The sequence below is a fragment of the Scleropages formosus genome, chromosome 6 (assembly GCF_900964775.1).
Source record: "Scleropages formosus chromosome 6, fSclFor1.1, whole genome shotgun sequence".
NCBI classification, from domain to species: Eukaryota; Metazoa; Chordata; class Actinopteri; order Osteoglossiformes; family Osteoglossidae; genus Scleropages; species Scleropages formosus.
In genome coordinates, this window is record NC_041811.1 from 26,159,188 (window position 1) to 26,183,870 (window position 24,683).

At 39.2% G+C, this 24,683-nt stretch overlaps 2 protein-coding genes across 2 annotated transcripts; one reads left to right on the forward strand and one right to left on the reverse strand.

Moving 5' to 3' along the window:
* The first annotated feature begins 260 nt into the window (after nt 1-260).
* On the forward strand, nt 261-5,524 carry grp (gastrin-releasing peptide). Its single transcript, XM_029253086.1, has 3 exons — nt 261-449; nt 2,591-2,847; nt 5,471-5,524. The coding sequence occupies exons 1-3, from the start codon at nt 308-310 to the stop codon at nt 5,522-5,524; spliced, it is 453 nt and encodes a 150-aa protein (XP_029108919.1). The 5' UTR covers nt 261-307.
* Nucleotides 5,525-11,014: 5,490 nt separating this feature from the next.
* On the reverse strand, nt 11,015-13,980 carry rx3 (retinal homeobox gene 3). The gene is made up of 3 exons (XM_018751577.1): nt 13,477-13,980; nt 12,955-13,187; nt 11,015-11,513 (listed from the first exon to the last, which is right to left on the reverse strand). Exons 1-3 carry the CDS (start codon nt 13,739-13,741, stop codon nt 11,082-11,084), a joined length of 930 nt encoding a protein of 309 aa, XP_018607093.1. The 5' UTR covers nt 13,742-13,980; the 3' UTR covers nt 11,015-11,081.
* Between the last annotated feature and the right edge of the window lie 10,703 nt (nt 13,981-24,683).

The following is a 24,683-nucleotide window of genomic DNA, read 5'->3' on the forward strand; positions in this document are numbered from 1 at the left end:
AAGGCCCGTTGACGTAAAAGCCTTCGGAAGGGAAATTTACACCGTGATATCATTCTGTGCCACTGAAACTTTGTCAACACACCGTGGGCTATGAGGCAGGATCCTGCTGACCCTTATTTGGGTTTCGTCACCATTTCTTATAAATTTGACAGGGAATGAAGGCGCATCACTGTAGTTAAGGAGCAGCTCATCCCACGCACTGCAGGACCCACGGAAACGTGGAGAAAAGAAAGAAGTAAAGAAAGAAAGAAGAAAAAGAAAACACTATTTCCAGTTTAAAATCGTAGATCCTCTGCTCTCTGGTACCATGAGAACAGATATTTTTGTGTCTACACCTGTTTTGTTCGTTTTAGTTTTAGTCATGATTTGCGAAGTTGACGTCGCCTCATGCAATAATGCTGGAGCGCTGGACAAAATAATGTTCCCGAGGGGAAATCACTGGGCAGTAGGTAAGATGGCTATTTTTCTCGTTATTACTACTGTATTTTTCCCATGTTTAGCGGGGATAAACTGGGGTGGTGCTGTAGGGAGAGTGCAGTACATGTCCGCGCGAACACGGTAAAAGCAGAAAAGGCGCGAACAGCTGAGGCGCGTGGCGCCGCCTTTTACGGAGGCGACTTAAGTGTGCAGTTTTACATACGAAATACACCGCTCATTATGTATGAGTGAAATAAAGCGTTCTTCATTGCAAAAAAAAGCGAATGAATTTTGAAAGTTTGAAAGCGTGACTATCATTTAGAAAGTGTGATTATCAAGTGCGAGTGAATTTCGCACTGACTGCGGGACATGATGATGATTTAAAACAACCCGCTACACTTTTACATGGGAATTTGTCACCTGATGGCTGATTTTACAGTCTCTTGTTATTCATTAATTTAATTTCCCGAAAAGACCCTGCGCTATTCACGTAACAATTTTAAAACCGAGATATATTATTATTATTGTATGTGGAAGTCGGGCAGTGGCCCCAGGAAGTCCGAATTCACTTACTAGAATAACTTATGACCACTAGTCAATCTGTTATTTAATAATTAACCTGTTAGAGCAAGAATTTTTCGTCTGAGTTACCCGATAGCCAATATATCCTAATAGTTCTCCCAATAAAATAACGGTCAAAACGCCGGCAGTGCGTGTATTTAACATATCATGATATCATGTCTATTGCACAGCAAATGAACAATTACACAAATATTTTTTTATGTTTCTTCTTCAATACAGCCTGCAGTAAAGGGTTATTTCACAACTTCAAAGAATCCTGGAAATAATAAGACAGCAACTTGAGGGCAGGGTGCATAACACACATTTCCCCTCCACCCTTATTATTAATGTATTTGGTGACAAAATTAACAGTGCATTAGGTTATTCATATGTTATTTCCTATCCATTTGCTCTGACAGTAATTGTTATATTCATAATTGGGTCATCATTTTATAATCAAGTGGGGCTGCCTGAGAACTTTCTAATTGCTGTGATTGAAAGTAGGAGCACTTAAACTTCCCTTTTTGATGTGATTGCTGCACTTTTCATGTTTTAAACAATATGGGGGAGAAAATTCTGACCAAAACACTTGGAACTGACAAAAGATATGTTGTTAGTATAATGTAAAAGAGAACTTCTCGTTTAAAGGTCAAAGAGATATTCATACTGTTCAGTTTAGGACTAATTAAAATTAAACATTGCAAAATGTATTATCTTTATTATTTAGGTCTAGTTCTTTTAAAATGAATACTTTTGTATGTATGTATGTATAGATAGATAGATAGATAGATTGATTGATTGATGTCCAGGTACCAACATTGTGATGGTGACTTCCTGGACTGACCAAGACACACCTATTTTGGGGCATAAGCAGAAGTGAGCACGCTGATGGTTCTAGATATGGCTGATCCTTTCTTCTCTATCTGGAACAGTCCAGAAGCCCAGTTCCATTTCCCTGTGCTGCTCACATGGTTGAGCATTTGCTGGCTAGTTTGGCATCAACTCTGGATGCCATCGTTCATTCTGGTAGCTCAGTTGTTTCCTCCATATCTATTAAGATTTTCCAGAACACACTAAACAGGCACCATGTGACATGGACCGAGTGGTTACAGCATTATGGAAAACATATCCCTATAAACGTGTGTCCAGTTTACTGGGAGAGAAGGAACAGGTCTGCAGCTAGGTGGCTCATGTGGTATTTCTGCATCTCACTAATTTCTCAAAAAGTAGCACTTTCATATGATTTGTAAACAAAGAAACACACTGATTTTAATATTTTACAACAATATGTAACGTAATTTTATAATTATATGTGCGCATAAAGTTAAATGGTTAAAACTTTTAGGACAACTTAAGCTTAAAGAGAAACTTGAAGGTCGTCATCCATCCGTCCAGTTTCCAGAAGCACTGGATGCAAGGCTGAGGGGGTACAACCTGGACGGGACAGCAGTCCATCACAGGGTAGCCGTTGAAGATCATCAATTTACACTTTTAAGAAAATGTCAGAAGGAATTAGTGGAATTGATTACAATGTATAAACACTCTCCTTCCTTCAGCTGATTAAAATGTAATCATTAGTTTACTTTTTGTTTATTTCATTTACTTTTTTCAGGTCACTTGATGGGGAAGAAGAGCACAGATACATTGTATGAATCAGAGGAAGTTGGCACAACCAGTAATGAATACTTCCTTACTCCAAAAGAGGCCAAGCAACTAGATAAGCAGCTGCAATCACCCCAGCTACTCATAAATCTGATCAGGGCTTTGGTTGTGCTGGAGACCGCAAATGAGGCACGTATACAGTGGAAGGTCACTCAGGAAAGGAAGAGCCACTGGGAAGAGACTGAAAAGGACAAAAACTTGAGAAAGGTCAGTGTGCTGCATGTCAACATAACAAGTATTTTACTTTGGATTTCAAAATTCTGAAAAAAAATAGCAGGAATTCTTCATTTGCAGTTCACATCAGTGTTCCATTATGTACAGTGCTGCTTGAAAGTATGTGAATCTTATAGGGATGGTCATTATTCTTGTACACACACACACACACACACACACACACACACACACACGCACACATACGCACGCACACACACGCACGCACATATTAACTGAAACCGCTTATTCCAAGCGGTGCTGCGGCGAGCTGGAGCCTAACCCGGCAACACAGGGTGTAAGGCTGGAGGGGAAGGGGACACACCCAGGACGGGTTATTCTTGTATAAAATATTGAAATAAACTCATTAAATCTAAATGTTAAACCATAAAATAAACTTAGAAAATGAATAAATAATTATGATTTACACACATGATTCTACTGACCTTCTTGGTTTAACCAATACCACTTGGGGTTCACTCATTTTTGCACCTGTACTACTTCCATTTTCCTACTACATGCATGATTTCCTCTAAACCAACATATACAATTGCTAATTACACACCTATTATGTCAGCTGAGAAATACTGGTTAAATACTGATTCCGTGGTAAAAAACTAAAGAACACAAGGGGTTCAGATGTTTTCAAGCAGCACCGTAATTTCTTCAGGTCAAACAAAAATTAAACATATAGTGCTACAGTACAACTGAACCCAGAAATACCTGAGCTCAGTTAATAAGGAGTTGATGAAGGAAATCTTAACACCTTTATCATTACCCATGCTCTGGACAACCTATATCAAAGACCCCAAGGCCCTCCTCTAGAGTATTTTAGTGCAATTTTGAATTCATGGACCCGCATTTACGATGTAATCCAGGTCCTGAGGCATGAAAGCAGTCGCAAAGTATCACTGTCACATAAGAATTGGGATGGAGCTTTCGTACTGGCTCTTTTGACACACTGAGGGAGACTTGGGAATAGGACCTTGATGTGTCTTTTAGCGACCATGAATGGTTGTCTGTACGTGGTAAAATCTTCTCTGCCTGCACCTCCTTCAGCATCCAGTGACAAAACATCAGGCTCATTCACAAGCATCTTTTTCAGTACAGGGAGCCTTCACAGGATGTTTCTGGGGACATCCGAGTTTTAAATGCAAAGCATCTCCGGGCACTTTGATACATTTATTCAGGGAATGTGGTAAGATACAAGTTTACTGGACTGGGATTCATACTACAATCCAAGAAACCTTTAACAAAACATTTGACTTCTCTCCAGCTATACTCTTTTTAAATCACAGCCCAAACTCATTGCTTGATAATTTCCTGATACGTAGACTACCCGCTCCTACATATTTGGCAAAGAAATGTATTTCAATGCTGCGGTTTACACCTGACATTCCCTCTGTAAACATGTGGAGGACAGAAGTGTTTAAATTTCTTCTGTTTGAAAAGAATGACATTTTGATTTGCATGACAACTCCAACGAATTGTGGAATATCTGGACACCCTTTTGGAAAGTTATTAGAAAGTGCTGCATAATCATATCTGTGATAAATTGTTCCCTTTTGAGCCTGAGATCTCGCTCTATATATGTGGACATACTTGCTTTTTCCTGGTGTATTGCCTGTCGGTGTGCTGATTTGACCCTGAGCTGTGTTTAAACCAGCTTAAAAAAAGAAAAATTGTGATTATGGGAGTGTTATTATTACACCAGATGCAATGTTTCCAGGTATGGCCAAAAAATCCATCTTTACTGTTTTGAAAACATTCTTTAAAATGATGGTCCTTTACAAAAGTCAAACATGATCATTTATGAGAACAACGGTTTTCTGCTGGTGTCTGTCTTGTACGAGTATTAACATGGACATAACGTTAACGTCTTCTATGATTTTTTTTATGTTGCTGTGTGGGACATTTTTGAAGGTTTTCCAGTGCTGGGCAGTTAGTGTGCCCTTAAGTGTTCTGTATTTGTACACATTCACAAAGTTTCACACAGTGGTTGCTCTGGTGGTCGTCCTGCCAAAATGTCTTGATGAGCCTGACATAGAATCATCACTGATGTCTAGAAGAACCCCAGAATTATATCCATGGAGACACAAGCCTCATTTGCTTGAGCTGAAGTCCATCTTTGTGACTCCACAAGAAGAAAGACACTGTGCAAAAATGAGATACCTGACAGAGCAAGAAGGCAGAAACACCTGGAAGACTCCAAGAAGTATGTTTTGCAGACTGATTGTCAGTAATTGAAATTTTTGGACAAGGACACTGTTGAACGTTGTACCAACAGTGAAGAATCATACAGAAAATTAAACAAATACTTATTAGTTTATTGCTAAGTCATGATTACAATTAATCTGGCTATAGGTCCAGTTTTACATACATTTCTCTAGGTAATATTTAGGCAATAAATACTTTTGCAGTCTGGTGCTTTTATATTTCAGTTGGCATTCTGAGTACAGTGTATATTTTTGGTATGATAGTGGCTTTTAAAGTGGAGTTTTCCTTAATATGTTAAAAACAGCAGAAATATTATAAAACATTCAGATGTCCTTGTCATAACTAATTGTTTAATTTAGGATAGAACTAATTTTATTGTTGTTTCTCATGTTGTTTGTCTTAGGTAGGAGACTTGCTGTTTCAGTCTTTGCACTTGAAGGACAACAGCGCCACCTGAGGACATGAGTGTCATTAACCACAGACCTCAAACACAAGAGTTCACTGGAAATTGTCTCCATTATTTGTATTAAATACGCATCATATGTCTGCTTCTGAATTTGTTTGTAATTATATTTAACTTATTTGACTTTAAGAATCTTGAAGAGGTTTCTATATATTAAAATAATTTTATGTCTCTGTACAATGCAGTTATATAGTTAGTGTATTACAATTTATTCATATTTATTTGTATATTTATCCACTACCATTGAACTATTTGGCATTTGAATAACATGCAAAATATGTAATAAATTTGAAACAGTTGGAAGAAGTGTGTGGCAAATGAAAAATATTTTGTGTCCAGCAACATTTATCACATCTTGTAAAGAAAATGGTAGGTTGAAAAGTCATTAGTATTGTTTTCAGCAAGAATGACCAAGAATCCAGTCTTTTTTTGTTAAAGGGTTGTACTTTTAAATCTTAGGATTTAAAGATGGTGTAGATGCAGTAATATGAAAACATGAGAAGTAACTTTAACAAATTCATTTCAGAGTAAGTATGTTGCTCAGTAGTATTGCAGCTGGAAGTGGGATTTGAACTTAAAACTTTTAGGCCCAAAAGCAGCAGTGCTAACCCTTATACTACCAACTGCCCCTATTGAGATTATGCAACATTAATAATAACAACTCTTAACATCAGTAAATAAACTCCAAGGCACTGGTTAGCTACTGTATTGCTAATTCACAGGTCATTCCTGATTTTTAAAAAATAATAAATTAAAATACATTTCAATACTTAAGAAATTAAAAGATTTTTTAACTTATGCAACACAATGTAAATTATGGAACTGGTTAATAAACTGCAGCCCTTCTGTATCCATAGGGAACAGCAGGATTGTTGCCTCAAAATTTGAAAGTCCTTAGTCTGAATCCTGCTGCTGCGATAGTACCTTTAATCAAGGTTCTTAGCAGTCCTGCTCCCGGAAGAATCCCTGGTATATAAATGGGCAAATCATTGCAGAGTCACTTATCTACGCGTCAATTTGTTGTATCTGTAGGTAAGAGCGATAGAGTAAGAAAAAACTGCAATGAGAAAAGTCACCAGTAGATGTCGAGAAAGTACACTAATCGCACCATTACCAGTGGAAAACACTGACCTTCCAGTTCCAGTTTAATCCCAGCATGTTTCTACATGAATGGATTAAAAACATACTCTTATCATCTGTTACAACAAACAACATGCTAGGTAAGCCTAGGTATACCGAGATATCATCAATCATTAGAGAGAGATTTTACAGTGTACTTGTAAGGTGATGTGTTGTAACACTTCATACAAACTATTTGTGAATAAATGGTTTTTAGGAAGCTTTGCTTCATAGACTATTCATTTTATATAACGGGGGTTGCAGAAGACTAATAAAATATATTAATAGTAATATTTGAACTCAGATTTCAGTTGTCAGGGCAAGAATTTTATTTTTTCTAAAAATTAACTAATGAATGACAAAAGAGGAAATGCTTTATCTAATAACAGTTATATTATTTTTAATTCTTTTTTTATTCTCTTCTTGTAATTATTATTATTTTAGTTTTGTAGTATGAAAAAAACACGCAGTAATGATTTACCTGGATGGGGTTATTTAATTGTATACTTCCAATAAATTATGCTGGGGTATCGTTTTAAAGATGTTTATAATTGATTATCTAATTAATGGTTTTCAGTTATATCCTATTTTGTTAATGTATGCCCAACTGCATTCAATAAGTTAAACTAATATTGACTCTTGTCTAAAAAGTCTATAAATACACATATCATGATCTAATGAGTTTGTGAATAGTTTTTTGCTTATGAAAATAAATATTCTCATGTGGAAAAGTAATGAGATTACACCACTTACTACACTTAAGATGAAATAGAAACCAATGAATTGGCACAGTACAAACAGGAACTACACTGGTAACTTGTGTGACAAACATTGAAGTTGTGAATTTTCAAAGATACAAACAAAAAATAAAAAACTGAAATCTTTCATCTAACTTAAGTATTCAAACTCATTACCATGAAAAATTAAGCTAAAATGCATGCTGTTTTCGGCCAGTGCCTGCTGCGTAGCAGTTCTGGGGTTTGAACCATGCTTGGGGTGCCTCGCAGCAGACTGGTGTCCCATCCAGGGTGCGTCTCCTCCCCCTTCGACCATAACTTCTGTGTTGCCAGGTAGGCTCTGTCTTCCACAACCCCGCTCATGACAAGCGGTTGTAAACATTGGTTTGTTGGTTGCATGCTATTTGTTTCCATCATCTTTGAGATATCTGTACAACTTGACAGGAGTTGTAGTCCACTTCCAATTACAAATTCACTTGATTGAACATGACTGAGAAAGGCACACATCTTTCTTTATAAGGTCCAACAGTTACAGTGCATGACATAAAGAAAACCAAGCCATAAAGTCTAAGAAACTCTGTGTAGATCTCAAATATAGAATTGTGTTAATGTGTAGATCTGTAAAAGGGCATAATGAATGAATAGGAAGAACTGGCTCCATCAAATACTCCATCATTCAGGTCTCTGTGGTAGAGTGGCTAAACAGAAGCCACTCCAAAGCCTGCACATACAGCCTGCCTGGAGTTTGTCAAAGCAGCACTTAAAGACTCCTAGAGACTCTGGGGTCCTAAAGAGAAAGATTATTTAGTGTGAGGAAATGAAAATTTAACTCTGGCTTGAATACCAAATACCATGTCTGGTAAAAAACAATTACTGCTAAACACCTGCCTAATAGTATCCTTATGGTGAAGCATGGTGGTGGCAGCATCATGCTCTGGGGATGCTTCGTAACAGCAGGAAATAGGAGACTGGTCAAGGATGAAGGAAAGATCAAGCGAACAAAACAGAGAAAAGTCCTTGAAGAAAACTTGGTTCAGAGCACACACAACTTTCCAAACGATAGCCCAAAGCACAAAAATAATGACAGATCACATTTATCATTTCACTGTGCAGGTGAATGGACAATTGGCAGGAAGGTATATCTTAGACAGACGTTCCCTTGCTGCCATAGGCCAGACCCCTTTGCCGAGACTATCCTATAATAAAAATGATCTTATTAATATTTGGTAGGACTATGAGTATATTTAAGCTTTCAGACTAGACAAAAGCTAAATGGCAGAACAATACATAGAATATGATGATTTGAAAAACAATTTTAAACTAAAACAAAGTAACACATGCACAACTTAAAACTTGCCTATGTTGTTTATATAACTCTGTGCTTATGGCATAACCTACTGAAAATAGGAGACAACACTTTTAGAATTTACAGTGGCTTACACTGAAAAATTCCTGCCCATATCAATTTCAGATTGAGTAACCAATCACTTAAATAGAGTGCTGAATCCATTTATTCAAATATACAGGACATTAAAGCTATAAATTAAACTGATTAAAATTGTTAAGCTAATCAGACAAAATATTTTCAATGTCTTCAGAAAAAAATCCTGGAGTTGTGAAAGAACTGAAGACCCAAACTATAAATGCAAGACTTCAACAAGGGGGTAAACCATAAAAAAAAAAAAGAATCCAAACTAGGTAACACTCCTCGGTGCATACTGGAAAAAAAGGGCGTCGGACGCTGTTACGGGATGTTTTAAGCCACAGTCAGCACAAAAACAATACTTGAAAAGCTTGTTTGGTATTGTTTGATAAATGTCAAAGAGGGGAGCTAACAGTAAATGAATGACAACATTTCTAACGCACTTGCCATTAATTAACACAGACTCCATCCCTAATTAAGATACCTGTTAAAAGCACTACTAGACAGTTAATGAATTCAGATTAAAGGGCAAATGGATGTCATGGAGAAAGGCATTAAATAAAATGTCTCACCGCCAGGGCTCGTTCTGTGTAAGTGATTGTTTTTGAATTTCTGAGAGTGGCTATGAGACTTAAGTTAAACCAACGAAGTGCAAAATGCCTCAGCCGTAATTTGAGTAGTTTCAAATTTCATGTTATTTACGATGATTGTGTGTTTGAGAGAAAATATGTTTTACAAGTGTCATTGATTCCCTGATTTTCACCACACAGAGTTGGCATATTTTTGGGACTAACAGACTTTTTTCATTTTGCTATAAAACGAGGTGAATCAATATCAAATGCCATTTCATGGAATCATCAGTTTTGCAGAAATCGTCATTAATATAAATTTATATTGCTATTAAATTCGCACAAACGCAAAGGGGTGAATGGTCGCATATTGTTACGCGGGTAACATGATGATGGATACTTTTTATGGACGAGCACAGGCTGGTTTAGTCCATCGGTATCAGAGAAGATAGAACAACGTAAAGGGGAAAGATAGGATCCCGAAAAGGGGTCAAAAAAACAAAACACACACAAAGGATGATGTGGCACCTATAAAACACAGAATGAAACATCCCTGCATGTGCTGTGCCCAGTAGGATCCTGAAAAGAGAGCATTTTGGTCTAATAGATCCCATAGGAAACGACTAATAGTATCGTATAAAACCGCGCAAAAGTAGTTGCTTCGATACGTTTACATTTTTTTTTTTATTTTAAAAATTGGTGGCACAACCGATGCGTTATTTTGAGCTGCATGCAAAAAAAAAAAATTATCCGAAATAATGTCTTCACTCTCAACACGTTTATGAAATGAAAAGCGATCTGCAGGATTTAAGGTTAATATTTACAGAATTAAAAACAATACATCCAGTATCGTTTTATATGTTACATGGTGTTATCTGAGCAGAACATTTAAAGCATCAAACTGGGGGGGGGGGGGAGAGTCAACCTTATGGAATTTCTTGCTGGAGGGTTATGAGTAATTTAAACAAACAAATCAATAAATCAGTTCGTGGGGGGTGGAGGAATAATTTTAACAGGTAGCCTAAAATAAAATTAAAAAAAAATTATGTATCTTTCATTTATCTGTCACCTTGGTCCAAGGCGAGTTAAGATGATACATATGCTTTTTTTTTTTTTTTTTTTTTTAAAAACAATGATTAACCCCTTTATACAGCAGGATACTTGCTGTATCGGTTCAGGGTAAGCACCAGGGACAGGATTCAGACCAAAAACCATCATACAACAAGGCTTCAAGCTCTTAATCACTACACCATCTGCAGCCCAAAGTAATGTGGAATTAACAGGATAGCAATATTTTGCTCACTAATGGAAATACATTGTGCATGACATATGATTTCAAATCATACTGCTCGTTTGTGATGTTTTACTCTTCAAACGTTATGTTTCTCAGCAATAAGATTAGTAGGTAAACATGTTTCATAAAAACTGTACTTTCACAAGCAAACCTGCACTATACTTCGTCACTGAAATTCGGTAAAAAAAAAAAAAAGGGAACAGTATAAATATCCATATCATCCAAGATTTTTACCCCCAAAATGTCAGTGTTCTAAAAGGTAGAACAGTGCAAGAAAAAAAAAAAAAAAACCCTTTGATAACAGGGGATAAAATTAACCTTTTTTTAATTCCCCCCCCCCCCAACAACGTAATATAATCATAGAGCAATGATACCACAGCAGGGCTCCAGGGTGGTTTCTCCAGATTCATCACCATGTCTTTCCAATGGACTGAATGTGCTCCTTTGCCTTCATCCTCAGAGATGCGATGCTGGAGTTGCGGGGATCTGACTCTTCCAAGGAAAATTTGTCCATAAATCCTCCACACTGGTAGGATGGAGGCAGGCACACAGTACTCATATGTGTCAGGCTGTGTCCAAGTGAAGGAGAATTCAAGAAGGGAGGCGGTGTGTAGCTGCTGGGAAGCCCCTGGTGGGGGGTGATGAAGCTGGAGAAGGGCTGGAGACTGGTGGAGGTGGAGACTGGGGGGCTCAGCCATGGTTCTAGCTGCAGGGTAGAGGTGTTGATGGACTGCTGTGGAGACCGACTGAATGTGAGCATGGGGGAATCCTGCAGCCTCATGGAGCTCACCTCCAACTTCTCTTGCCTTCTCCACTTGGCTCTCCGGTTCTGAAACCACACCTGTAATCACACCTTCCTTTTAGAACTGTAGTCTCCATGGACCTCAGACATGCATATACTTCAATCCCCCTCTAATGTAAGTAGAGTTTAAAAAAAAAAAAAATAAAATAAGCCAGCTGTAGATTTAAAAATATTTTAAGCTGCCTTGGACAAATGTGTCACCTAAATTAAAGTTGCTGTTAATAATATTACAGTTACCCTAAAGCTTCTAAGTTTAAATATTACACATCAAAAGGGCAATATGGAAAATAAAATTTACATCTCTGCATCTTACAGGAATAGCAAGTTATTACCCAGAGGAAGAATGTCTGATTTAAAAAAAAAAAAAATAAATAAAAACGCATCTGATAATTAAAGACTGTATTTAGTCATGCATTGGCAAGTACCGTCGCTTTTGTGAAAAGTAGCATTTATAAAAGTCGACGAAAAAAAAAAAAAAAAAACTTTCACGATTAATTTTAAACTATGCTTTAAAACACGTTATAAATGTTTACAAATATGTTACCCTTATAATTCATTTTGCCATTCGATTACTCCTAGTTATTAGATTCTTCCTAAACAATTGTATTCATCTAGTGGTAACTCGCTGACTTGTTTAAATATGATAAAAATCGGATATGATATAGATGTTCATGCGCAAATTCTTTTCCGGCAGTTAAAACATTACTTTGTAATAATATGCAACCAAATTTTATTTAAAAAAAGTTTTTAAAATGAAATTTTCAGTATTGGAGCCGATAAACTATAAAATTCCGGACAGCATTTGCCCACGTTATTTGCTTCACTTTTTGTAACTTTATACATGGGCTTATTAAGGTTACTTTTTCTGAATTCGGTCAGTGTATTGCGGACTACTGAGCTGACGAATTGTTTTGGGACTGAGTTCCTAGATTTATTTAAAAACTAATTTCACTAACGCTTCCCGTTGATTTTTTTTTTTTTTTGCATTTGTTACTTTAGATCTTAAGTTTTTATGCTGACATTTTTAGAACCTGGCGTATAAGAACGCTCCTCCCCCAAATTGAATTTTTGTACTTCAAAGCCGTCATTTCAGCACCACTCCAACTACCAAAAGCGTTAAACAACAGTATTTTAGTGATATGTATCTATTGATCACGGATGTATCGGTTGATATTTAAATCATTCTAAAAACAATGGCTATTGTTGCAGGATTTAATTTGGTTAAAATGCTGTGGTTTAGGGAAGAAGGTCGCTACAGCGTCGGCTGAAGTAAATCAGATAAAAGTCGTCGACAAGGTAAAGCCTGAATTACTCCTCCAATCGGTGTGCTCTTGTTTTCGCCCCCCTCCGGTCTCCACGAACACCTAACGCCCCCCCCCGAAAAACGATCTAAAGGGAAACAGGTGCCATGAGGGACCGCGCGACGAAAGCGGCGGCGCTACTGCTCGCGCAGCCGCAAGTGTCACCGACCGCAGCCCACCTGCACGCGGACTTCCGGGAGGTTGACCTTCAGCGCGAGCTCCTCGCGGCTGTACACGTCCGGGTAGTGCGACTTCTCGAAGGCGCGCTCGAGCTCGTGCAGCTGGAAGGTGGTGAACGTAGTTCTGTTGCGTCGGTGCTTCTTCTTCGGGTTCTCCTCGTCCGCCGCTTTGCATTCGCCTTCGCCGGGTAGATCGGGACTCAAGGCGTCCGAGCCGTTGGTGCAGCAAACACCTGGAAAAAAAAAAAAGTGTCACGACAGAGAAATTACTTCAAGGCGCTTTAGTTTTTAAAAAAAGATAGTCACGCCACGGTACCGAAGAAAGTAACGAGAGCCGATTTCTTACGACCATTTTTAGCTACGGCTCGGTGACGAGCATATTTTTAACGAAAAAAACGCGCTTGAACAAAGACGCCACAGGTGTGTTGCAGGCAGATAGCGGTTCAAATTTAAAAATAGCCTGTTTAACAGGGCGCTGAGGTGAACCGTGAAGTGTCTCCAGTCAGTAGGAAAAGCACTCACTGGGAAAACTTTGGGAGTCCTGCTCCTTCCTGAGAGGAAACACCCTGTTGTTGCAGCTCCTTCTCCTCTCCGCGTCTTTGCCGAGTCTCTCGGGGCCGCTCGACGCCAGGAAGCTCTGGTGGTGGAACAACATGTTCTCCTCCTTAAATCCCAGAATCGCTTCGATGCTGTGGATCCTCGACGGGTTCCCGGGACTGCGGACCGGGGGCCCGGAGGGGGAAACACTGTCTTCCATGTCTTGGGAGGATGAATCGAGAAACCGCATTGATGATGATGATGTCCTTGGTTCGTATACCAAAACCCTTTATAGAATAAACTTAAACTGTCATTTAAAGGTGAAACTATTCGAAAGTGGTCGTCATTTAGGGGGGGAAAAAAGAAGGGGAAAAAAAAAACCAGTGAGATGTTCCGACTTGACTGCAATTTTATCCCAACACCTGACCGGGTCCAGGTCCGCCGCTAGTGTCCAGTGAAATTGCGGGCTGTTTGTCGGGCGCAGCCGCCTTCCTTTCACTTTGTGCTCTTGAACTGCTGTGGCTGTAATTCCCTGTGGGGTTTTTAAAGGAAGCCCTCGGGGAAAAGCCCCTTTTGTCTAAGTGACAAACCCCTGCTGCTGCGTTAGACCCCCTCCCTCCTTCAAAGCCCTCTTGGCTACACAGTTACTGTTTGTCTCCTTGAGCCTTTTTGTTCAGTTTATTGTACATATTGCAACAGTCTGAGCTTCATAAACCCTTATATAAATCTTAAAACTCATCTTTTTCCCTCTTCCAGATGTCCCGGGCTCTTGATGGCCTGTCAAAATGGGGGGGGGGATTTGGTGGAGCAAAATCATAATTACAAGATTTCAATGAGGACATAGATTGTAAAATGTCATGTCAGATTAAGGTCTGGTATCTTAATAATCATTTCTTACAGCAGTCAGTTGTGATCGCACCAATGACGATGGTTTACATGAAGCTGAACCTCAAAATATGTGTCAAACTTTAACAGAACTGTCTTTATATTTTTGTTATATATTTAGATTATAGTAACCTTTGTTCCAGACATTGAACGCTTAGACTTGATCCTGAGGATTATAAATATTTGAGTATCAGTTCAAGTCAACTACATATTGGTTACTTTTGGAAGTAATTAAAATCAGTGAGGGTTATTAAATCTGGATTATTAGTAAATAAAATAAGAACCAATCTGAATTTTGAGCAGCTTGTTTCTTGGCGATTGGCTACCACATTCTTTGACCTATTGACTTTTTTTGTAATAGTTACTGCTGATTCAGACAGTGTACCCTTTTTAAAAAAATAATTGAAACCTGCTAAAACCTATTTATATCTGTAAGCCAAAGGCTACTACATCTTGGTTGTCCTGTCAGTCATGATGACTGCTACTTGGACTTTATTTTAAATTTATTCAGCTAAGAACATGAAACCTCAAAACTCTGCATGTATTTTAAACAGTAAAATCTCTGTCAAGATTTATTATATCAGTTTGTCATTATTTCATTGTGCAACCATGCAGGATATCTCAGATTTAAGAATTAGCCTGCAATTTAGGTGCAATTAATTGGAAAAATTTCCTAACTTTCTCAATACTGAAAGGATATGTGTAATTAGCACTAAACAAGGAGTGACAGCTGTTTGGTAATCCCTTGCCCACACGCTGCTAAGGGGATTACGTCTCCCCCCCTTTAGAACAGTTAATACCCCATAAAACTATTTAGCTTTTCCTAATTACTGATGGTGATGTTATCCTCTGTTTACATTGTAGGCTACAGAGCAAGTTTTTGTGAAATAAGAACATTGAGTTTTTATACTTTTCAAAGAAATAAGAATAACGATACATAATATCAGTGGGGCAACATCTTGTCAGATATTGGGAAGAGAAAAAAGTGACAGTATTCAGAGGTGTTATATTCAGGCATTGGAGAGGGAATATTGAATGAATGTGCGGGTACAATCCCCCCAGTTAAAAGATATCGGTATGATAAAGATAAACTCTTAAAAATTATAAAAAGAAAAGATAAATGTAGGTCATGTTTTGTCAGTATGGGAATAATCACAGACAGGTAAAATCCCAACCCAGCTCATTGGGTTCTACAGATGACCCAATATTATTTCTTATCCAGTGCACTATATGAAAGACTAGGGCACCATGTAAATGATTTCAATAGCTGGGAATAGTTCTGTGCAAAAACACACCAAAATGCTGCAGTACAGAATGATAAATCATGTAATAATAATAATACTAATAATAAAACATACTAATAATGGGTTGAAACCAAGTAAACTGGGGTGAAACAACCCAGTATGTATCCTGTCTTATATTGATAAGTACTGGGTTGCTTTAAGCCTCCGTTGTTTCTTTCTTAAAATCAATATCTTATTTTATGTGGAAAAAATAATAGCCACTGCCTTGTTCTTTAGTTTATTATTCTATTGTGAAAAATGAATGGTAAGCTTTGTTCAAGAGTTGTTACCCTGTTGGACATGGCTGTAATTGAAATTCAAGTTGACAAAACATATAATTACTGCATTTGTTCTTTCCTCTCCTTCACACTATATTGTTGGATAGATTGGTGACCTTACAAGACATCAATCTTGCAGTGGATCATTAAAGTGCCCCTTTTTTGGAATGCTGTAGTTGCATGTCTCATAAAATGTCAAGGTCGTGTCATATTCGTTGCTTTGAACGACCAATTTAAGTTCTTTTTTAGTTTATAATCATCAAAACCTGGCTGACCAAACCTCTATAGTACCTTCTTCAATGAATTTGACAAAGTATACATTTTTTTCAATGAATGTAGAGCTGAATGTAAAAAGTGCATTGTTCATCCTTCGAATTATTCACACCGATTTGATGTGTAAAAATGAACTAATACAGGATGGAATTTTACATATTTCTTGCGCGCTGAAGGTCACTTTCATTCCTTGTAACATTAGTAGTATTGATAATGACATTGTATTAGAAAGTCATGTCATAGGTGAGTATCTAAAATGACAGAAAAAAGATAATGGTTCACTTTATTTTACCATTGAACTTCCATACATTTACAATTTAAATCTTTTATTAGGAGAATTTACTATTTAGATACTGCAAGCTAAGAATTTGCTGCTTAAAAACTTCTGTCAAGCTGCGTTTAGCAAAGTGTCAGTTGCCTACTGTGACCGAAATTCTTTGGTGGCGGAATGAATCCTCACCTATTAAGTGAGGGAATAATTATTTGTTCAGGGTATTTTGACTAGTGATTAAAAAGAACAGAAGAGAATCAGTGCTCCTCCATAGGGTGCACACTTTTCCTGGTGACTGGTCATTTGCTATGGGAAAATAGTTTTACGGGGACATGAATTAGAAGAACAAACATCAAAGTAGTTGTCTGCTTCCTAGGGCATGGGCTATTGAATAAGTACTCAGTGAATTCAGTTATTCAAACACTGAAATCTCAGTTCTTGGTGTAAGTGGCCACCAACCTTTAATCCCTGGCAACTCTACAGTAGTTTAGCTCGGAGCTAAATATGAGAATAGTATAGCAATTTCAGAGATGGTTTATGCGATTGCTTTATTTACAAAGTAATGTAGATAAAAATAGCTCAAAATACTGATAAATCACAGACTAATTTTAACAGCATCAGTTCATTGTTAAAATGATAAGGTCTTACATTTAGTTTATATTTTTCTCTGTGAAATAATATACTGGCCGTCTTACATATTTACTTTTTAATAGTCACCCTGAATTCTTGTTTTCCATCATGCATTTGAAAAAAATTACCTTTTGCTTCTTTTGTTTTCTCGATATTGATGTCTGATCACGTTACCAGTTTTGGGAGAAAGAACACAACAGACAAAATTTTTTCTGCTGTCAGTTTTCATTCTCTTTCATGGGGACCAAAGTGCTGTAATCTTTATGCTTCTAACACACACACATCTTACTGGCTAAGTTTTTGATGCTTTTAATAGCAGAACTATTACAATATGATTTATGACACAGCAAGGATCCCTGACTCACTCATGTTCATTAGTCACTTATCTTTGTCTACGTCACATCACAGTGAGGAGAGTATCCTGGAATCACTGCATGCTAGGCTAGATGGGATACACCCTAGATAGGGTCACCAGTCCACCGCAGTGTATCCACACACAGAGTGTGTAATTTTGTGTGTGTGTGACTACCTTGCGATGGACTGGCATCCCGTCCAGGGTGTACCCCCCTCTGACTTGTGCACAGTACTTCCAGAATAGGTTCCGAATCACCGTGACCCTCCTCAGGAGAAAGCAGTTATTGAAATTGGATGGATGATGAATGAATTTACCAGTAGCTATAATTGTTGCCTAATAGCCCAGAATGTCAGAATAACTACATACAGGATTATTTATGGCAAACTTACTTGGCTCCAATAATTGTTTGCTATGTTGAGTAGTGGTATTTTTTTTTTAATGACGTACATCTGAACAATCATCAGTTGTATAAACCATTGTGATTATGAATGAGTGGGGTTCTGCTGAAAATAGTTTAGTGAAGTAAGATAAATACACATTCCTCACAAGCTCATGGAGATTATTCAGAGCCAAGCAAACAAGAGGGGGGAAAAAAAACTTGTACAATTTCATTCATGAAAATAAAAAGATGAATGATTTCGGAAGTATACTAGCATTGAATAGACACTGAACTACTTAAACAGCCTTTAATTTTTGTTTCAACCCTGAGATTTGTGGGACTGACTCCTCCCACTACATGATACAGCACTTCTCTTCTGCTTTGGTTTTCATCTCAGTGAAGGTTGCCTGGGCCTTCTCCTTGATCTGGTCCACATCCAGGTTCTGAAGGTTTTGCATTTGGCCAAGTATAGATTCTTTCTGTTGTTCTTCTGAGGCATCCTCATCCACCACCTTCAGTAGCCCTTCTGGCACATCCACATCATCACCTGCCTGAGTCATGTTGTCTTGATCACTCTGAAGAGATCAATAAATTGTGTTACTCATACAGCCATCAGGAAATACGAAAGACAGTAATAAAACAGAAATTTGTCAAAAATAAATTGTAATGTGAAATAGTTTCATCAAAGATGTTACAGCAAAAACACTGAAAATGAAATTAAAAAGGTTCCATAGCTCCAAAAGATGTAATTTACTACTCAGTAGTAGGTATTGCACTGTACTGACTGCAACTGTTGTTCTTGACTTAGTGCTGGTTGTTTTATATGGCGCAGTATGACTTTTGGTGTAGTGAAAGCACCAAATCGCCTTCGCAAGGAGTACATGCTATAGGTGGAAATGTCATGGATACAGTTTGGTAAGAAGTAGGGTTAAAATCGTTAATTGTAGGGTTGGAGTGCCTGAGCCTATCCTTGAAACGCATAGCATAAGGCAGGGAACTCCACAAATGGTACACCAGTCTTTCACAGGGCTTTTATTTTATTAACTTTAATTTGAAAGAACATATGCAACATCTGTCAGCATCTGGCCTTGTTAAGCTTACTTTATTAGCTATCCAATCAATAAAAGCATAGTAACAGAAACATATCTCGATTTATTTGCTGGGTAGGTTCTATAAAAGTCTTGGCTATAGCTATAATAAAAATGCTTTGTTTCCAAACATTGTCTTTCTATTTAATGCTGAATATTGACTGTTGCTGACTAGTCATCATCTTGTTATTCATCTTCAACATTCACAAACACCAGACACAATCTAAAAAAATTGTGAAACCCACGTAAGTAATCTGGTTTCACATTCCTGTGCTGCTTGGATGCATTTTACTGCCAACTATAGGCTGGGCACAGAAATACAGGTGATATCTGCCCTGTAACAAGTTTTTTTTTTTTCTTTTTTAAATAGATAAGCGAAGATGATACTTGAAATATTTAAATACAGTCATACGTAAGATATTCCCATTTGAGTTACAAGAATTTTACTTTACAAGGACTTTAATTTGAAACCCTTCTTTGGTTTAAGAAGCATTTCTCCACATTTCTGAGGACTGAATTTGGATTTTGAGTGCCTCCTGACAATAAAGAGGCAAGACACATTTACATTTACTCATTCAGCTGATGATTTTCTCCAAGGTAACATATAATGATTATTGTGCATTATTTACATGACATCTTTATTCAGGGTGACTTAATAGACTGCACTAAAGCCCCTTCACTCATTCGCCCTCCTATACAGCTGAGCAATGTAACACACACATACCAACACACTACTGACAATTTAGTTACCAACTGGCCCGAAACATCATTGGACTGTGGAAGAAAACTGGAGCACATGGAGGAAACGCAACAAGGGCATGAAAATTCCATAAACTGAGGAAGAATACAACACATGTAAAAGCCTTGGCCCAGATGTCCCAAGACTCCAACGCAACCTGCTGCACCACCGTGCCACCCAGGCCAGATACCACAGTGCTCTTCCTTGCAATTATAAGTTTGGTTCCTGCTACATTAAGCTTTCAACCTCCGCTAGCTCTTGTTTGCTAGTCTCACCTGTTATAATCTCAGCAGTCGTGGTCCCCATTTGGACTATCCAAATATTGACTTGTTTGATGAATGTACCTTCATTTGCATGGGTTTCATTGATTTCTGTCTTTACTGCTCCGTTTGTTTGCATTAATGATTGAATTAATTAAGAGGAGTGTCATATGTATTATTATTTTGTTTGCGAGTGTTAAGTATGTGGTGCATAATAACCACTAAACAGCTGAGCGAGTGCTGGGAGAAAGGGGTGTGCAGTGGCCTGGTGGGTTTGACTGGGTCCTGCTCTCCGGTGGGTCTGGAGTTTGAGTCCCGCTTGGGGTGCCTTGCGGCGGACTGGTGTCCCGTCCTGGGTGTGTTCCCTCCCCCTCCGGCCTTACGCCCTGTGCTGCCGGGTTAGGCTTTGGCTCCCCGTGAACCCCGCTTGGGACAAGTGGTTTTAGATGATGTGTGTGTGTGTGTGAGGGAGTGCTGGGAGACCCCCCCATGTATTACCTTCATAAGGTGCAGGAGGCTTCTAAATGGAAAATTGCTTTTGGCTGAAAATATGTAGCTCAAACATTCATAACATCATGCCCCAGTGTATTTTCTGTCATGCAAAGGGATATTTATTCTTTACCATCATTTTCTCACGTTAAGTGGTCATTTCACCTGCACATTCTTCTATTCTCTCCCTCAATGTCAACAAAACAAAGGAGTTGATAGTCGATCCACGGAGAAGGAGGGAGCAACACTCACCACTGCATATTGGTGAGACAGTGGTGGAGAGAGTGGGCAGCTTCAGATTTCTGGGTGTTCACATTAACGAAGATCTCACCTGGTCTCACAAAACTACACATCTTGTGAAGAAATCACGTCAGCGTCTGCACTTCTTGAGAAGGCTGAGGAAATTTGGCATGCCGAGCCGAATCCTCAGAAGCTTCTATAGGTGTGCAATCGAGAGCGTCCTCACCAGCTCTATCACAGGGTGGTTTGGAGGCTGCACAGTACAAGATCGTAAGGCGCTACAGCGAGTGGTGAAAGCTGCTCAAACCATCTCTGGAACGTCCTTACCGTCACTGCAGAGCCTATACAAGGCCAGAATCATCAGGAGAGCCATTAACATCATCAAGAACAATAGTCATCCCCAGCACAGCCTTTTCACACCCTTACCATCAGACAGACGCTACAAGAGTGTTAAAGCCAGAACTTCAAGGCTGAAAAAGAGTTTTTACCCACAGGTCATCAGGCTTGTGAACAACACCCTCTGAGCCCTGGGAGGTGTCAACTACCCCCCATCCTTCCTACATACATACACAACGCCAATAACATCAGCGACCACAGACTACCTCTGCATACCTTGCGCACACAAATATACACCCCCTTTCAACTGCAAATAGACCAATCTGCCTCTGCAGGACTTTGCACATGTACGACTTCCATGTTTACATTGCGCACTGCACACTTTATATACGTATATAACGTCGTTTCTTGGATTTTTTTGCACTAATAGTAATTTTTGTAAATTTGTGATTTATGCCTTGTGTTTTTCTTTCCTCATGTCCCTACAATTTATGTCATTATGCTGCTGAGAGGATTCACAGAGTAAGAATTTCATTGTACGGTGCAACGAACTGTTTAATGTACACATCATGGCAATAAACTCTTGAATCTTGAATCTATTCTATCTATGGCTTCACCACTTGTATGAGATGTCTTAAACCCATAAAGTTTTTGCCACACAGTGATGTCACATGATGTGTCAATCTCTAAATTACCATAGAAACAATGACCGTCGCTGGGGTAAACAAGCCTTTACTCTCTCGACCAAGTGAACAACAACAACAAGAGCAGAGTCCGCGTAGTTTGCACAATGTAATTGCAAGGCACTCATAGTGAACTTCTCTGCTTTATAAAATCTGTGAGCCAGAATCTTAAAATATCTCCTGAAAGGTTTCAAAAAGTGCAGAATAATAAAGCGGGAAAGGCTGCAGAGAAAAGAGGACAAAATTGTAATTATTATGATTATGCCCCGCGATGAGCCGCTGGTGCCCCCCACGGTGAGCAGCAAGTGGTTATAAGAAAAGTTATACATTGATTAATAATGAATCATTATGGATACGAACACCTTTTACTATTGTATTTTTAAAATCAATTTTAGATGGCAATTTTTGTCGGGTAATATTATATAGGGGGTGCGGTGGCGCAGTGGGTTGGACCGCAGTCTTACTCTCCGGTGGGTCTGGGGTTCAAGTCCCGCTTGGGGTGCCTTGCGGCGGACTGGCGTCCCGTCCTGGGTGTGTCCCCTTCCCCCTCCTGCCTTACGCCCTGTGTTGCCGGGTAGGCTCCGGTTCCCCGTGACCCCGTAAGGGACAAGCGGTTCTGAAAATGTGTGTGTGTGTGTGTGTGTGTGTGTGTGTGTGTATTATATATATATATTAAACCAGCACGTTTTGAATAACGGGGTGATTTCATGGAACAAAACCTGTTTACGTGAGCAAATGTGAGCGCGTATCCCTCAAAAGTTTAATTACAATTAAACTGTATTATTTATACATGCACACTTTGTTAAAAGGGTTTATCATATTTCTGTGATCGGTTTGCAATATAATTTTAGTGGATTTTTTTGTTGTTGTTGTATTTCCTGTGTAAGCATAATCACTGGACTGGTCGACACTGATTGCAGTTTTAATAAGCTCCATAAATTATTAATTAAACCACTTGCACGCGCCTGCAGTTTACTCTCCAAACTGTACTGCTTTTTTAGAAATGTGAAGTGTGCGTGTTTCGAAGACAGTTAGTTATTATTGTAAAATGAAACAACATTGTCGCACATAATCATAAACTATAATGGATGATCATCATGTACGTGCGTACAGAACGTGCCACACACTTCCGAGAGCATCACTTTAGAGCTACGTTGTTGCGTTCGCTCTGTCGGGAAGCGGCGACGCCGTAACTCACGTGTCTCTCGCGCTCCATAGTCCGAGCTTTGATGCTGCTGCTGCTGCTGCTTCGCTCGCGGCGGTTCGGACACGATGCAGGAGGAGAGCGCGCGCACAGGGCGGCCGCGCACCGGACGGTGTGTCACAGTGTGTGTGGCTGCGCCTCCCTCTTAGCGCAGGAAGGAGAGACAACCTGCACGGATCGGCAGATGGTGCGAACGGAACGGCCAGAGCAGAGGAGGACCTAGACACAAAGTCCTAAAGTCTTTTTATTTAAAGACCTTTCTTTTCTCGCAGCCCTGGGCTAATCTGATGGCATTAGGTGTGCCACCTGCCTGGATTCCTCCATGAACTCGGGTGAACCATGGGAGAGGAAGGCAACCTGTGTCGCTGAGTAGGCCACTGCTCACGAAACCGCTCGCTGACACCCTGGTCGACACCACGAATACCGTATTTTGCCACCGAGCGCTCAGCCGAAGACTCCACGTCAACGTACGTTAAGACTTTCGTATCCTTGAGATAGCTGTCCGGATGATTTCCGGATTTATGCACGAGACAGTTTGCTCACTGTGTTATCCTTTATTTAGGTCGTGCCTTTTTCCAAGGCAGGGCTGTGATTTGCACCAAAAACCTTCAGCCTGTAAGGTAACAGGCCCAACCAGGACACTTCCCGTTGCAGATATTATTGACAGTAACTAATTCTACCGATGAACAGAAACACAGTGACAGCACCAAAAAACTACTATAAACAATTTGAAGGCACCACCACTTTACAATTTATTCTTTTAAGCAACAGGGTAGCTTTTAATTGAGCAATTCAGAGTAAGTACCTTGCTCAGGTGTATTGCAGCAGAAGTATGTATTCACACTGGTGTCCTCTGACCGGAAGGTGACAGCTATAACCACCATACTGACTGTCTCAGATGAAGTTGTGTCTTTCATTTACATTTATTCATTTACATTTTTCACTTGGCAGACGCTTTTCTCCAAAGCAACTTCCAATGAATTGTATGTAGTGTTACCAGCCCACACACCTTACTCACCGTGGTGACTTACACCGCTAGATACACTACTTACACTGGGTCACTCATCCATACATCAGTGGAACACACACACACACACTCTCTGTCACTTACACACTGTGGGGGAACCTGAAAAGCATGTCTTTGGACATTTAGCTAATACTTTTCTCCACTGTTTACCAGTTTAAATGGTAGGGTATTTATACTACAGCAGTTCAGCAAAAACTCCTTTCTCAATCGCACTACAGCAATGGCTGGGTCAGCATTCAAACAGACAACCTCTAGGTTTCAAGCCAAGTCCGTGTTCGCTAGGACTCTCGATTAAAGATGATCAGCCTCCCGGTTGCCTTTTATATATAGCTCGTGCTGCGATTAGGAGCAGGTGCACGGATTCCTGACAGGTGACTCAGAACCGGAGCTCTGATTGTTACTGCAGCTGTTGGTCGCGAGCAGAGATGAGCAACACCCTGCTTTGTTTTTTGGAGTTTTTCTGGATGTGGAGTTCATGAGCAATGACAGTGAGACCGATATCCTTCCGCAGAAGAGTATGACAGTCACATGTGAAGTGTATGTAGATGTACAGCCGTACCTCTCTAGGGTGGGTAACACATAATCATACTGTAGGGTCCAGTGGGAAAAGTGGTGTCTATCAGCACTGGAGTGGGAGGGGGGAGCTGTCCTTACTAAAATGTATCCCCAATATTCAAATTACATCTCAACTTTTAAGCGTTATGAATGCAAAACAATTTCACAAAATACATTTCTTATATTATCACAGGGGAACATTCATAACCCTGAGTGC

Coding starts and splice junctions, on each gene's coding strand:
- grp (XM_029253086.1), top strand. CDS start 308: ATGAGAACAGATATTTTTGTGTCTACACCTGTTTTGTTCGTTTTAGTT. Junction 450..2,590: donor GGGAAATCACTGGGCAGTAG/GTAAGATGGCTA, acceptor TACTTTTTTCAG/GTCACTTGATGGGGAAGAAG. Junction 2,848..5,470: donor AGGACAAAAACTTGAGAAAG/GTCAGTGTGCTG, acceptor TGTTTGTCTTAG/GTAGGAGACTTGCTGTTTCA.
- rx3 (XM_018751577.1), bottom strand. CDS start 13,741: ATGCGGTTTCTCGATTCATCCTCCCAAGACATGGAAGACAGTGTTTCC. Junction 13,188..13,476: donor GGACTCCCAAAGTTTTCCCA/GTGAGTGCTTTT, acceptor TTTTTTTTCCAG/GTGTTTGCTGCACCAACGGC. Junction 11,514..12,954: donor TCCCGGAAGTCCGCGTGCAG/GTGGGCTGCGGT, acceptor GTGTGATTACAG/GTGTGGTTTCAGAACCGGAG.